Source organism: Hetaerina americana, unplaced genomic scaffold, assembly GCF_022747635.1.
Source record: "Hetaerina americana unplaced genomic scaffold, ioHetAmer1.1.p SCAF_306, whole genome shotgun sequence".
NCBI lineage: Eukaryota > Metazoa > Arthropoda > Insecta > Odonata > Calopterygidae > Hetaerina > Hetaerina americana.
Genome location: NW_027286882.1, coordinates 60,339 through 75,288, shown reverse-complemented (window position 1 = coordinate 75,288; position 14,950 = coordinate 60,339). Strand labels below are relative to the sequence as shown.

The window sequence follows — 14,950 nt, the reverse complement described above, 5'->3', positions numbered from 1 at the left end:
CTATTTACGCAGATAAAATCAAAATGATTTTGACAAACTAATGAATTGCAAGTGAAATACTGGATATGATGGAGTTTTTATTGTTACTTGTGTGGGTGACCTGAAAACTTTCTGTCCTCGACATGAAGATAGGGGTACTCTTCAAGAAAAGTTGGGGAATGTGTTTGTGCTTGCGTTGAAAGGTACTCACCATTATTTCAGCCATTTTGGACGCTCATTTGTTTTGTGATAATTGCATGAATTTTTGTGAAAATGGAAAATAAAAAGGATAAAGCTGTCATTAAATATTCATTAAGGAAAGGCGCTACACTGCTCATTTGTTTTGTGATAATTGCATGAATTTTTGTGAAAATGGAAAATAAATAGGATAAAGCTGTCATTAAATATTCATTTTAGAAAGGCACTACGCCGACATGCATCAATGACAAATTGGATGCTGTGTATGGGTTGGACTTAGCAGCATAATTAACGACCATGAAATGTTATGCAGCTGAATTTGAATGTGGCCGCACCAGCTGGGCTAATGATGACCATCCTGGATGGCCTAAAATTGGCACCACCACCGATTAACATCAAAAAATTTCACCTAATGGTCCTGGAGGACTGTCAATAGCTGATAGGTATATTGAAAGAAAGAGTTTGTCATTCCAGTATTCTGATTGCAGAATTGGACATTGATAAACTAATTGCGGGTTGGGTTCCTCATTAGCTCACTTTGGACCAAAAATGCATTAGATGAATGTTTCCAAGGCTCTGTTGAGGCAGTTTTTGCTAAGAATATCAGGTTGTTTGCATCTCTTCATAACTGTGGATGGAAATTAGATATGCCACTACATTCCTGAGATGGAAAGAGCAGTCCAAGCAGTTGACTGCAAAGGGTGAACCTGCTCCGAAAAAGGTAAATACGGTTCCATCGGCCGGGAAGGTGACCGGGCGACTGTTCTTCAGGATGGTCAGAGAATCGTCTTCATCAATTATCTTCAAAAAGGTGAAGCAACAACGGAAGAATAAATTGAGTAGCTTCAGGCGTGATGTGGTGGAAGTCGAACATAATGAATGACTGATTGAAGCACTTTTCCACTTGATAAAATTTTACGACCAGGTTTCAATGTATTACATCATCATCAGGTAACCAACTGAAGTTGTGTTCAAGCTTATATACATTCCAGAAGGGGTGGAGAGGACGTGGTAGGAAACGAGGGGGGGTGGATAGAGGGGGGGAGAGGAAAGGGGGGGGAAGACAAGGGAGACATTTACAAGAAATAGCGGAAACAGCGTATTGACCATGTTAAAACACACACAGTATATATAGTCTTTAGGGTGTGAAGTGGTCCTATTGGGTGGATGGCGGCAGTCTCCAATAAACCATCGGTGGCCGGGACGAAACCAGTAGACGGGCTGGGTTTGAAGGCCAAGGATTAGGCCCTTCTGGAAGAGTGGTGGTAGAATACCCCCACTTAACTCATACACTGGGGGGGGGGGGGAGGAGGAAGCACTCAAGGAAGGAGGCGGTTGTGTTCACGACACATCATACCATTTAGCGAATGCACTCCCGAAGGACAAATTTAGAGTAACTTTTCACACCCCCTTCAACATATCGAAACCCCTCTGTAAATACAAGGATACCATCGACAATACAAGGAAGAGTGGTGTGTGAGTGGAACGAGGAGGGGGGGAGAGGAAAGGGGGGGGGGAAGACAAGGGAGACATTTACAAGAAATAGCGGAAACAGCGTATTGACCATGTTAAAACACACACAGTATATATAGTCTTTAGGGTGTGAAGTGGTCCTATTGGGTGGATGGCGGCAGTCTCCAATAAACCATCGGTGGCCGGGACGAAACCAGTAGACGGGCTGGGTTTGGAGGCCAAGGATTAGGCCCTTCTGGAAGAGTGGTGGTGGAATACCCCCACTTAACCCACACATTGGGGGGGGGGGGGGAAGGAGGAAGCACTTAAGGAAGGAGGCGGTTGTGTGTCACGTGTGGTCGAAGTTTACTGACGAAAGTTGATGGAAAGGAGGGGGGAGGACAAAGTGAATCGCATGTCATTGAGAAGAGGGGTTTTCTTCTTAACGCGTTGGACAATTTCTAATTGTTCCAATGTGTCTAATTTTCTGCATTTATTTGACATATGAAGAACATTTAATTTAAATTCACAGGTGTGGTTAGTCTCGAGTAAGTGTTTGGCGATCATTGATGTGGTGTTACCTAAGATCGTGCACTTCTCGTGTTCTTTGATTCGGGTGGAGAAATTCCTACCCGTTTGGCCTACATATATGGCATCACACTCGCACTGTATGCCATACACACCACTCTTCCTTGTATTGTCGATGGTATCCTTGTATTTACAGAGGGGTTTCGATATGTTGAAGGGGGTGTGAAAAGTTACTCTAAATTTGTCCTTCGGGAGTGCATTCGCTAAATGGTATGATGTGTCGTGAACACAACCGCCTCCTTCCTTGAGTGCTTCCTCCTCCTCCCCCCCCCCCCCCAGTGTATGAGTTAAGTGGGGGTATTCTACCACCACTCTTCCAGAAGGGCCTAATCCTTGGCCTTCAAACCCAGCCCGTCTACTGGTTTCGTCCCGGCCACCGATGGTTTATTGGAGACTGCCGCCATCCACCCAATAGGACCACTTCACACCCTAAAGACTATATATACTGTGTGTGTTTTAACATGGTCAATACGCTGTTTCCGCTATTTCTTGTAAATGTCTCCCTTGTCTTCCCCCCCCCTTTCCTCTCCCCCCCTCTATCCACCCCCCCTCGTTTCCTACCACGTCCTCTCCACCCCTTCTGGAATGTATATAAGCTTGAACACAACTTAACTTGGTTACCTGATGATGATGTAATACATTGAAACCTGGTCGTAAAATTTTATCAAGTGGAAAAGTGCTTCAATCAGTTATTCAACAATGGAAGAGTGTTATCCGTCATTACTTGACAAGCTGAATGCAGACATTGCAAAAAACCGACTTCATTTGAAGGAGACAAAATTCTTTTCCATCTAGATAATGCACCAACTTCCACTTTGATGGTCACCATGACTAAAATTCACAAAGTGCCTTCTGAATGGGTTGACCACTGAGCATGTTCAGCAGATGTGGCCCTCGGCAACCTTTTCCTGTTTCCTTAACATGAAGTTTCACTTGGAGGACAGAGATTTTCATTGGACGAGGAGGTTATTATATACGTAAAAACCGACTCGTATATTGCCGGGCAAGACATCAGCTAATATTTAGAAGCTTAAAAATGTCAGAGCACCACTATTAAAAGTATATTGGATTGGAAGACAACTGTGTTGAAGTATGAATTCAAAGAAAAAAAAAGTCTTGTTCATTTGTTAGGTAGGAAACCTTTCAGACTATCCACGTCTGATCAAAAGTAGTTTTTGCTGGCCAATGAAAATGATTGTAAAGTATTATTGACTTCTAAATCTTCTTTGCACCACATAAACACATTTTGCTCCTCACTGCTTACTTGATAAATTGTCCAAAATGTTCATTTTTCATTCCAACTTCTGACCTGCTTACCCAGGATTCCTCCTTCTTTATTGGCCCTCTGCATCCTGTACCTCTCAATAGTATGTAGGAATAATACAATGGACTAGTAGACCAGTATACTATAATATAATTGACTAGTAGAGTACTACCATTTGGTACATCGCCGGAACTGCTGAAAAGATTGGTAAGCTCCTACGGAAGCATAATGTAGTTACTAGGTTCTCCGCAATGAGAAAAAGCAGCGGTATCATCCCTAAGCCTAAGGACCAGACGCCCGATCTCATGTACCAAGGAGTAAATGAGATCAAGTGTGCATGTGGAGAATTGTACATCATCGTCAGTCAAACAGGAAGGTCCACTGGATGCAGAATCAGGAGCACCTAAGGGCAAGGGACGGATAAGAAACAGTTCCCGCTCACGGCGATTTCGAAAATGAGTGGACGGAACCAGGACACACAATTGAGTTTGACCAAACAAAAGTTCTGGCAAGAAGGGAAAAAAATCCCTATTTCTTGAGACTCATAGGAGAAGCGGTAGAAATAATGACAAATCTGAAGAATTTCAACCGTGAGGATGGCTACACCCTGGCTTTGACATGGAAAAGGGTAATCCCACCTTACCGCCAAGAAATAGCCAATCGGAGCATTCCGGGCCAGCCAGCATCTCTGATATATAGCGGCCAAAATGCCAGAAAGATCACTTGGACCTGAAGATGCCTCCAGAACTGGGGGCATAACTGTTGTCCAACAAGCCAGCCATCGGGTAATTCCCTGAAGTGGCATGTAACCTTCAAATACTGCCTTCATTTTTGCTGGAAGGTTCTGCCCTGTCTTCACTATTCACAGTTTCTGAATTGTCAGAGTTACCAGTGTCATTCCTCACTGTAATCGCTAGCACTGTTTCCTCAATGTTATCACTAATATTGGTGTCACTGTCAAAAAGAAACTTTTCTACATCATCATCCCTAGTAAAAATCTTGCCCTTTTTGCTGGCATTTGCTTTGAGGGAGCGTGAGTGTACACAACCTCGAACGTGAGCCTCCATGGCTGTGAGGGTTGGAACACTGGCTGCAAACTAATGTGTGTTATCAGAAGCCCCCAACTTCATTCAGTAATTCTATCATCTTTGTTGATGTAGCAGCAAATAGGAAAAGATGAAAGGCAACTTTGGTGTGGCAGCAGAAAAGGTTGTATTAGCTTTGGCATAGTAGCAAGTTCACTGAAGATGAAGACATTGGGTAGCTTTCATTTAGGTTTGGCGGATGGTCTTCATCAAGTATTCAAAATGAAATACTGCTTCTTTTATCCTATGTTGGCTATGAACTGGTGCCTCAAAAACACCTAATCAAATAGGAGAGAAGGATGGATAGAGAAAGGAGACAAAAGAAGGCAGTGCTGAATGTGCATTGGGTTTACCATAAACTAATGATGGCACGATCATCAAAGCACTTCAAAACCATTGAGTATATACAAGAATAAAATATGAATAGCAATATGATAACAACATTGGAATATGTACTAGGAGAATATTAAAGCAATAAAGACCATAAATATGAATCTATCTGACATTTATGCTCCAAAAGAAGGATGGAAAAAAAATTAAAATATATGAGACTGGTGAGTCGCTGTCTTTGTTAGCAAGGGCCAATTTTGAGCGGATGGTGAATAGCCGTCTTTGTAAGCCATTGGATTAATAGTGTGTCATTGCAATTGCTTTTTGTTTATACGAATGAGAAGCAAACTGTCAACATCGTTGAGAATGCTTAACTGTAACACCTAGATATTCTTTTCACTCTCCTTAAAGCATCTTATTTCCTCAATTTTGTCAAGTAATAATATTAATAATTGTTCTCGAAGAAAATGCAAATTGTTGATCCCGACCAATTGTTGAGTTACGTACTCAGCAGTGTCACTCACACCTTTTTCCTGAATTTCTGTGATTTCACTTTTAATTTCTTTAGTTATTTTTTATTTTTATTCTCTTGTGGCTCTCTTCTCATGGTTTTTTTATTCAAGCAATTTTTAAACTATGTACAAAATATTATAAAACTTATCACCAACAATATGTCTGAACACGAGTATGGAAAGATGTGTGATCACTATGGATACTAAGACACTAACGGAATGAGTGCTAGCAACAAACAGAAGTAGCAGGTGCGCAATGATTCTGGGAATTCCCCCCTCCGTGTAACTCATTATGAGAACAATCGCTCGTTAAGGAAGTCATTATCAGAAACAACAATCGGGCTTGTTATGTGATGTTCCACTGTATTCGTGTGAAAATCATGGTGATTGGGAATTGCATTAAATTCTGCAATATGTGACTTCGTGGAGCATCGCTAATCTGAAAAATGTTTTTGGGATGGAAAACTGTTGATGTCATCCTAAAAGATATTTATTAAGGAGACAGTTTGAATGACTTATTTCATATTCATAAGAAAAAAAGTAAAAGAACACTGGAAGAGTGCATTTACTGCTTGAAATCTACATTTTCTACAGACATCAAAAAATTAACTAATCTCTACCAGAAACTGTTCCACTAGCCAATTGCCTTGCTCATGCCTAGTCATGGATTAGTATGAGGGAGAGTGTCTTCCAGTTTGCAATGAAATGATCGACAAGTTTTCAATGATATGATTTTCATTTCCACAAATTGAATGTTGTAAACTTTCTTGAAAGTCCTTCTCTTTTTGTCAACTGTGGAGCACCACCATCAGCTGGGCAAGGAGCAAGCAGATTTTTCTCAAAATCCAAACTCGACACTTTCTTTGTGTTCTGGGATTTCCTGGTTTCCCATGCCGATAAGCTCTTGGCTTGTCATCTGGTGTGTCTCCCTGAGGCTGAACTGCCAGAGTTGACGCAGCACTCCTGCCAGAGGCAGGACTAGAACCTGCAACCTTTGGATTAGCAGGCTAGGATTACAATACCTGCGTGACTTCACTGTCGCTTTAGTATTGATGTAAAAAGAAACTGTATAGTCCATTTGGACTGAATGTTAAAAAGCATTGGTGGCAATTATTTCTAAATTTCGTTAAATGAAATATTAGCTATCAAGTAATCCCATGTTTTATCAACTATGGCTATTCTTAGTAATTTTAAAATTTAATTATTTGGGTATTTGAAGAATGACCTTGAAAATACTTGTATTATGCATAGGTATACTAATTAAAGCATTTTCATAAAGGTTTACATCCTACACATATGTATAATACCTGTGGACAAATTGGACTCTTCATTAGATCTCCAGTTGAGCATCCTTGAACAGTCCTAATAATTCACAGACAGTATTTGGACTCATCAGCGGGATGGGAGACACCTGCCAGCCTTACAATGTCTTTTGGGAGTAGTTCTGGGGGTGCAAACGGACTGTATATGCTGGCATGTGGGATGCATTTTCTCCCCCTCAAAATTTTGGATAAAATATATGGTCATCAAAATTATGAGTTGAACGTTGTGCGTAAAACTTCTGGTTTATATGAACATACATTTAAGCATTCTTCTGCTTGCTGTCTTTTAGTGAAAGAGTGATTTTGAATTAATCATTCCCTAATTTTTTTCTGTTCTGTATAAATGAAGAGTTGCTTGGTATCCTTTTTGCTTAATTCTAAAAGTGGGTGCTCGCAAGTAAAATTAGTTAATATCCACTGTTATCTAAATTTATGATTTCTCCAATATTTGCATGCATGTGTTATTTGATTAGGTCAAAGCTGAGGTAATAATTTGTTCCATTCGAATGTGAATGATGCAACTCCCAACTTTAAACTATATTACCTTTTGTTGTGTGCTGGCAATAAATTTGCATTCTTCATTACTGTTGCAGTTTTAGTGCAGAACTATCGGCCATATCTGACTCTTATGGGTGGCTTTATCAATCGAAATTGGGAGAAGGGGGGGAAAAAGTAGTCAGACTGGCTCTTGCCACTTGGCCATGAGCCTTGCCCATGCACACTCGAGGATAATCGCAATCATCACATTCGTACATCTATGAAAACTTAGAAAGAGAAGTGTGTTACTTTATTTCCAAAAATCAAAATGCATTTCCAAGTGTAACATTGTTTTACATGTCATCACAAGTGATTATTATGTTGAGATTTTGTGGAAAGGCATGGCTAAAAAAAATGCAAACTCTGCTCTGCAAATTATATTAAAGATAAGAGTGATTAAACATGTCGAATAATGTAGAAATGGCAGCAGAGAGGATCCTTTTATCATTGCCAGCTGAAAAGATGAAGAGAACTGGATGAAGACAGGAAGAGGACCAACAAAAAGCTGTTTGTGGTAAATACAACCGGAACAATGGAATTGAAAAATGCCCAATGCTCGAAGAAGAATTAAAAGAAAATGAGAAGATCTTTAACTTTTGCAAATGGGGAACGTGGATGAGGTGCCACTGACATGTATATTAGGCCACAAAAGATTGGAATTTTCTATTTGTACAAAACAGCTATTCAACAAGCAAGAGTGATTGCTATGAACAGAGACGCTGCCTATTTTACAGGATTGACATCATGGTGAGCCAGATTAATGTGGAGAAATGACCTTCATAGTAGGATTAAAGCTAAAATACACAATAATTGCCATCAGAGCATGGGGAAAGATTTTTGAGTGGTATAAATTTGTCATCAATGCAAGAATAAGGGAAAAATTTTGAAATTTAACTAATAGGATACATGAATGAATAGAAGATGAATTTCTGGGTTTTGAGATAGGTGATGGAAGGCACAATGTTCCCTAGTTGCATTTACTGGTTATAAATCACTATAAAATTTCTACCATAAATCATTATGACAATTGGAGAAAAATGTGATTCTTTTCTTAAAAACATACATAAAAAATGGGTTGTGTCTAGTACACTTGCCGAAATGCTATTTTAAATTTGATACAACCATCATACCTTCCATGTCCTTCTTAATTGGAACAACACAAAGTGTTCATGTGACGTTGTCTTTTTGTCATCTCTCCCAAATAAATAAATGAGATGTAATTGATTTAAAATATTATCATGTTCATGAAGAAAATGTTTCCCAAATGAGAATTTGGAAGAAGAGCACATTTACTACTTGAGGATATTATGTGTTTGGAGTTAAATTGACTTTTACTTGGTTGAGATTTGTAGAATGAGCCCAGTGATGCTAAAAACATTTCTTTTGTTTTACAAATCAGGAGAGGTATGGAGATGCTGAATCACTAGCATTTTGGATGGCCAATGCCTCAGAGCTCCTCCACTTCCTCAAGTCTGATCGGCACATCTCTGCATTCTCCATCGATGGCCAGGACATCCTCGCTGAAGCGGTGCAGATTGCTTTTAGGTTGGTGCCCTAGGTCATCGCTCTCAATTCTTCAATGGGGCATCAATGACTTAAAATCGTAATGCTGTTGAAGCAAGTCATGCTTGAACAAGCCCATTTATTGTAAGGAAGAAATTTGCTTGCATTTGAGCATTTTAAATTTTTTCAGGAATCTTGTTCTGTGTCTTCAAGCTGACCTTGGTTTAGTGATGCCAAACTTCCTTGCTGACCGTGATGATGACAGAAACGAAGAGGAATCTGCTGGTTCAGTATGTTTAGTATTTTTCATGCAATATATATATGTATATATATGTAAATATTATATGTGCAAGTACTGTTGTACTCTTGAACTTCATATTAATAACTATCCATCAACAAAAATTGATGTAATTGAGTAAAGTTTAAGACAATGATATGAACTTAATGTTGAAAATGAATCTAAAAAGTGTTTTAAAATAGTCACTGAAAAATAATTTGTGAAAATGGAATAACATGATCACTGTAAGCTAAAAACCCTTAAATGATTTTATTATTATTAGGCTACCATTTAAGGTAGCTTTTGGATATTTACACAAACCAACCAGTAAAACATTATTTAAATGTATCACTGTTTGGTTGGAATTACTGGTTTAAACAATGTATTACTGGTTGTTTTGTGTGAATAAATAATAATGCTGTTGTTAATAATTATTATAATAATACTGTTGTGTGTTTTTTCTGTTGCCTCATCTATAGCTGTATAATGTGGCACCCTGCACCATGTAAACCTCTCTTCAATGCCACCTATTTTCTCAGTCCCTTCATTCTGTCCAACACATCAATCCTTCCCCTTCCATGCTTGTCGAACAATGTACCCTCTCTTTGTCAATGTCGTCAGGATTCAACCGCCTATCAATAGCCTATGCATCCACTTCTCTTGCCTCCATTGGCTGTCTCCCAAAAACCTTCTCTCCTCCTGTGTTGCACCTAGTATTTCCTCATTTGTTTTCCTTTCTGTTCGCTTCACCTTTTCAATCCTTCATCACCCCCACATCTCAAAAACGTCCGATCTTTACCTATCACCTTGCTTCAATGAAAATATTTCCATGCTGCAAATATCTCAACTCTAAATCAAAGTTTTGCTTTTCTTCTCCCAAATCCTTTACCGACAGTTTATGTCATAAACACACTGTTTCTTGGGATCTTGTCATTCTAACTTCATATTTCCATGCTATATTTGTCTTTTTCAACCCAAAATACTTCCAAGATAGATAGATGAATGGTTCCTCTGACTGATGTCCTCCGATTTCAATATTTATCTTGGCATTCCTTTTTTTTTCAAAAATCTTATTATAGAGTGGGCAATGAGCATAATTCGTTCTGGAATATCTCACATGAAGCGGAACACTTGTCAAGCTGGACAATTTTTCTGATATAAATAATGTGCAATATGGTGATGCATTCCATGTGGAAAAAAGTTAGTTAAGCTGAATGTTTGTTGAAATAAAATTATGTGTATATTGTTTAGGATTGTGAATTATTCACCTTTTCTTCTGCAGTGGAATGAACCTACCTGCAATGTGAATTCGATTTGTGGAAAACAAAAAGGAATCAAAATATGAGGCATGCTCATAAAGTAAGGGCCGTTTGGTCAGAGGAAAAAATATACTGATATGAAACCCATTTTATTGGCACTTTTAGTCAGCTACCAACCTACCCCACTTCTCGACATAATCGCCGTTCACTTCTAAGCATTTTTCATGCTGCTGCACCAGCTTCTTTAACCCCTCTGGGCCTAGAAGCTCGCCGCCTGAGAGTTGAACCAATTGACTACGCCGTTCTTGAGTTCGTTCGTCTTTGGTTTTGAAATGTTGTCCACTGAGCCACTGTTTCAAGTGCAAGAAGAGGAAGTAGTCGCTAGGTGCAAGGTTAGGTGCGGTGGGGGGCCCAAAAACTCTCGTCCACTGGACATTCTTTGCTCTTTGTGGTGCTAGGTGAGTATTTTCGGTGCCCACCTGCACACAATTTGTGGTATCAGAGGATTTCTGTGACAATATTGTTGACAAAAGTGCGTCCAAGTTGAGGAAAATGTTCAGCCAGGCCATTAATCGTCAATCTACGATCACATTGCAGTTTTTGTTTTACTTACGAAACAATTTCATCGGTCAGAATACTGGGCCTGCCACTTTACTCTTCGTCAAGGATGTTTCTTTGTCCATTTTTAAAATCACAGCACCATTGTTTAACCTTTCCTTCAGTCATAACTGTAGGTCCATAAACTAGAACTGTGTTCTGAAGCGGCAATATTTAAATTTAAGCAAACGACCCTGACTTTATGAATATGCCTCGTAATTAGTTAACAATTAATGATATAATCCTTTTTCTTTTTTACTACAAAGTTCTCTCCAGACATTCACTTTTTCTGGCAATTAAATATTTAGTGAAAATGTGGCAAAGCATTAACTTTAAATAGATTTGTAGCACACATAGTCACTGCCTTAATAAGTTGATGCCTCTCTTCAGACGATGCACCTGTTTTCCATGCCCCCACAATGTGTGCTATGGCGGGCACATTCTTGCATGTCTGGCACAGTTATTGGTATGATTCAAAGTGAAATTGTCTGCTTCACCGCATAAAGTTTCGGGTGGTCATGTGAATACCTCGCAAGAGCCAATGCCACTTTGTGTTCATAGGTGCATCACTCTTACTTCACTCTCTTTACAGCTCGATTTTACTCATAATATATATACTCATATATTTAAAAATAGATATTATGTTTAAATGCAGATTACAAGTTAGTCAACGCTAAGAAACTAATATGAAGGGTGAGAATTTAAGTGTAAAAATAATATTTTGTGCTACAAAATTCTCAAAATTTGTGTGTGTATTATCAGTGGGTGGTTCTGTAGTAGATATCTGTTGTTGGCATTTCATGCAGTTTTGTTAATTTAGGGATTTTGAGAGTCTCAAAGAATCACTAAGTTATTTCAGCCAGAAACCGTGATCGTGGGATAACATAGGGAATAATATCCTCAATAATGGAATGCATCAATTTCAGTGCACATAGGTGGATGACTCTGTCAAATTTACTGCCGCAGCATCATCCACAGTTCTTTGAGTACTCAGTGCTGCTAAAACATATACAGTAGATTCTTGTTGTCACATTTTGAAGGGAGCTGGAATTTTGAACTTACTGATCGGTTGATTGTGTATACCAAAGCTGACCTTTAAGTGAATAACAAATTTTATATGGGTAGCATATTTAAGGGTATGAAATTAATCACATAATTATTAATTACTGTTCATTCCATCACTTTTTGGTGATATCACATGGTGAAACCTTTCATTTCATCATTTATTCTAATGAACATCCACAGTACATACATATATTGTAATGAGGTCTAACAATGGTTTTCACTGCTCAAGAATCATGTATGTTTATGATTGAAATCATTCCAATATTTTCTCTTCATTCCTGCAGGTGTTGCAGGTGTTGGCATCAGCGATGGCTCTATTGCGCCGATGTCGCGTGAATGCCGCTCTGACAATCCAACTTTTCTCTCAGCTCTTCCACTATGTGAATGTGTGGACATTTAACAGAGTGGTTGCCTCTGCCGTGGCATCTAGCGCCAACAATGCAATGCACCATTCTCACCACGTGCACCACGTCCACCTCTCGCCAAGGGCCCCCTCTTACTGCAGCCGTGAGTGGGGCTTGCGGCTTGGTGCGCGGCTGGCCCGAGTGGAGGCGTGGGCCGAGAGGCAGGGGCTGGAGCTGGCCGCCGACTGTCACTTGTCTCGCATCACCCAGGTGGCTCACCTTCTGCAGGCAAGTGCATTTCTGTGGAAGCGACACACCAGCCTGGGCAGTAGACACTTTGGGTGGTCATTTTAAGGGGTCTATGATTGTACTTATACTCCTGATTGCATGCACTCAGACTCAAGTTTCCATTAATCACTGTTTTTCTGCCAAATGAAGGTGGCCAGATAGTAACTACTTGTTACTTTGATTCTCTCATTGCTAAGATCTGAACTTGTCATTTGAACTTAACAAGTCATTACTCAGACCTGAATCTTTTACTTCAATCTATGTCTTTCTGAAAGAAAACAAATCAACATGAATGGCTGTGATTAACAAAATTATGCACATAAAAATCAATTAATATGCAGATTAAATTTTATCCAGATGTCATGGTTATTTCTTAGTAATAATTAAAATTTAACAATACCTCCTAGGTAGATATATAAAACTGTATATACTGGAGGAAGCTGAGATAAAAGTTGCCAATTTCTTAGGTACATGGGGGGGCCCATAAGTACCCAGCCTGAACTAGAGAATGCGGTAGTTGTTAGTAAAAATATCACTGTATTAGAAAGTAGACAACCTATATTCTTCAAGTTTGAAGACACCACACTGTTTAGTATTTGTTTGGCAGCCATCAATAGTTAAGATTTTCAGTGAATTTGTGAAAATGGAGAAAATTGGTCATTGTTATGTGATACAATACTTTTATTTGAAAGGCCTTAGCCCAACCAATATCAAAGCTGAACTGGATTCTACACTGGGTGAGTCTGTTCCTTCATTTACAAGAGTAAAATATTATATAGCGGAGTTCAAATGAGGCCATATGAGCTGCCAAGGTGGGCATCACATTGATCGACCAAATGAGGCGACGACTCCAGAAATGGTGAAGAAAATCCACAAAGTGATACTGGATGATCGTTGACTGAAAGCGTGTGAGCTAGCAAATATAGTTGGCATTTCAAAAAGTGCGGTACATCACATATTAACTGAAAATGTGGACACGAGGAAACTGTGTGCAAGATGGGTGCAGTGTTTGCTCACGCTCAAGCAAAACCAGTGCCCTGAAGATGTTTCAATTGTGTTTAGCAAAGTTTCACAGCAATGAAGTTAAAGGTTTGCGTCGTTTCATGGACATGAATGAAACATGGGTCCATTACTTCACACGCAAGACAAAAGATCAATCAAAACAATGGATTCAGAAGGGAGAACCGCCTCCAAAGAAGGTGAAGACCGTTTCATCTGCAGGCAAGGTCATGGCGTCGGTTTTTTGGGATGCGCGTGCGATAATTTTCATCGACTATTTTGAAAAAGGAAAAACTATCAACGGCGAGTATTATGCAAACTTATTGCAACGTTTGAGCGAAGAAATCAAGCCGCATTTGGCTAAGAAGAAAGTGTTCTGTCATCAAGACAATGCACCAGCTTACAAATCCGTATTGCAATAGCCAAAATTCATGAATTAAAGTTTGAATTGCTACCTAATGCACCCTATTCGCCAGATTTAGTTCCCTCGGATTATTTTTTGTTCGCAACCTTGACCTGCAAAAACTGGCTCGGTGGTCAAAAATATTCCCTCCGTGAAGAAGTGATGTTGGCAATTAATGGCTATTTTGAGGAGTAAGGCAGTTCTTATTATAAAAATTGTATCGAATCTATTGGAAATCGCTGGGCAAAGTGTATAGAGCTGAAAGGAAATTATGTTGAAAAATAGATACATTTTTCTCCAAAATTTTTGTTTTTTCTTTGTTGGGTCGGGTACTTTTAAGATCGCCCTCGTAATTAGAGTAAATCCTCTCTAACATCAACCATATGGAGGCAGAGGTTTTCCAAATCAAGCCCAATTTGTATAAACAGGGGATTTGATGTAAGTAACCCAATGGACTATTTTTACCCCTATTTTGTGATTACTTTATCCACGATGACTCAGTGATTTTCTGTGGTGAATGGGAAGCTTTGAGTATAAAAAAATGATGTATAATTTTGAGGAAATCCTATTTGAATAAAATACTTAGCAGAATATCCTCTGAAATTAGCTCAGCTAAGCTTAAGTCAATTCTATCAACAGTGATTGTGTTATTGGCTAATTTATCAATGTGTAATGAGTTAAGAATTGACCTAAAGGAAAAGTAACAATCACTATTAGAAAAAATAAAATTGTTTTTAAACCACACTTGAGTAAATTATTTTAAGATATATACATGCATGTGGACTTTCTACATTCCATCCCTGGAATATGATGCACTTGGATGTTCAGATATATGAGAGAAAGTGGGAAATGTTTTGAAAAAGCCACTTATTGTGCAAATTACAATGTCCTGTGTAGTTCTCAAATGTTCATAATGTTGTTGCATATCTGTGTCCAGCCGCTATAAAA

The 14,950-nt window shown here is 39.0% G+C and overlaps 1 protein-coding gene across 1 annotated transcript in view; it reads left to right on the top strand.

Moving 5' to 3' along the window:
- LOC139691221 (afadin-like) overlaps positions 1–14,950 on the top strand; it is a gene marked incomplete at its 3' end in the record, with an annotated part of 215,571 nt that overhangs the window by 141,879 nt on the left and 58,742 nt on the right. The window contains exons 12-14 of the mRNA XM_071588967.1: positions 8,667–8,812; positions 8,961–9,060; positions 12,253–12,600. Coding sequence (XP_071445068.1) covers positions 8,667–8,812; positions 8,961–9,060; positions 12,253–12,600 — 594 coding nt within the window. The remainder of the gene's footprint in view (positions 1–8,666; positions 8,813–8,960; positions 9,061–12,252; positions 12,601–14,950) is intronic.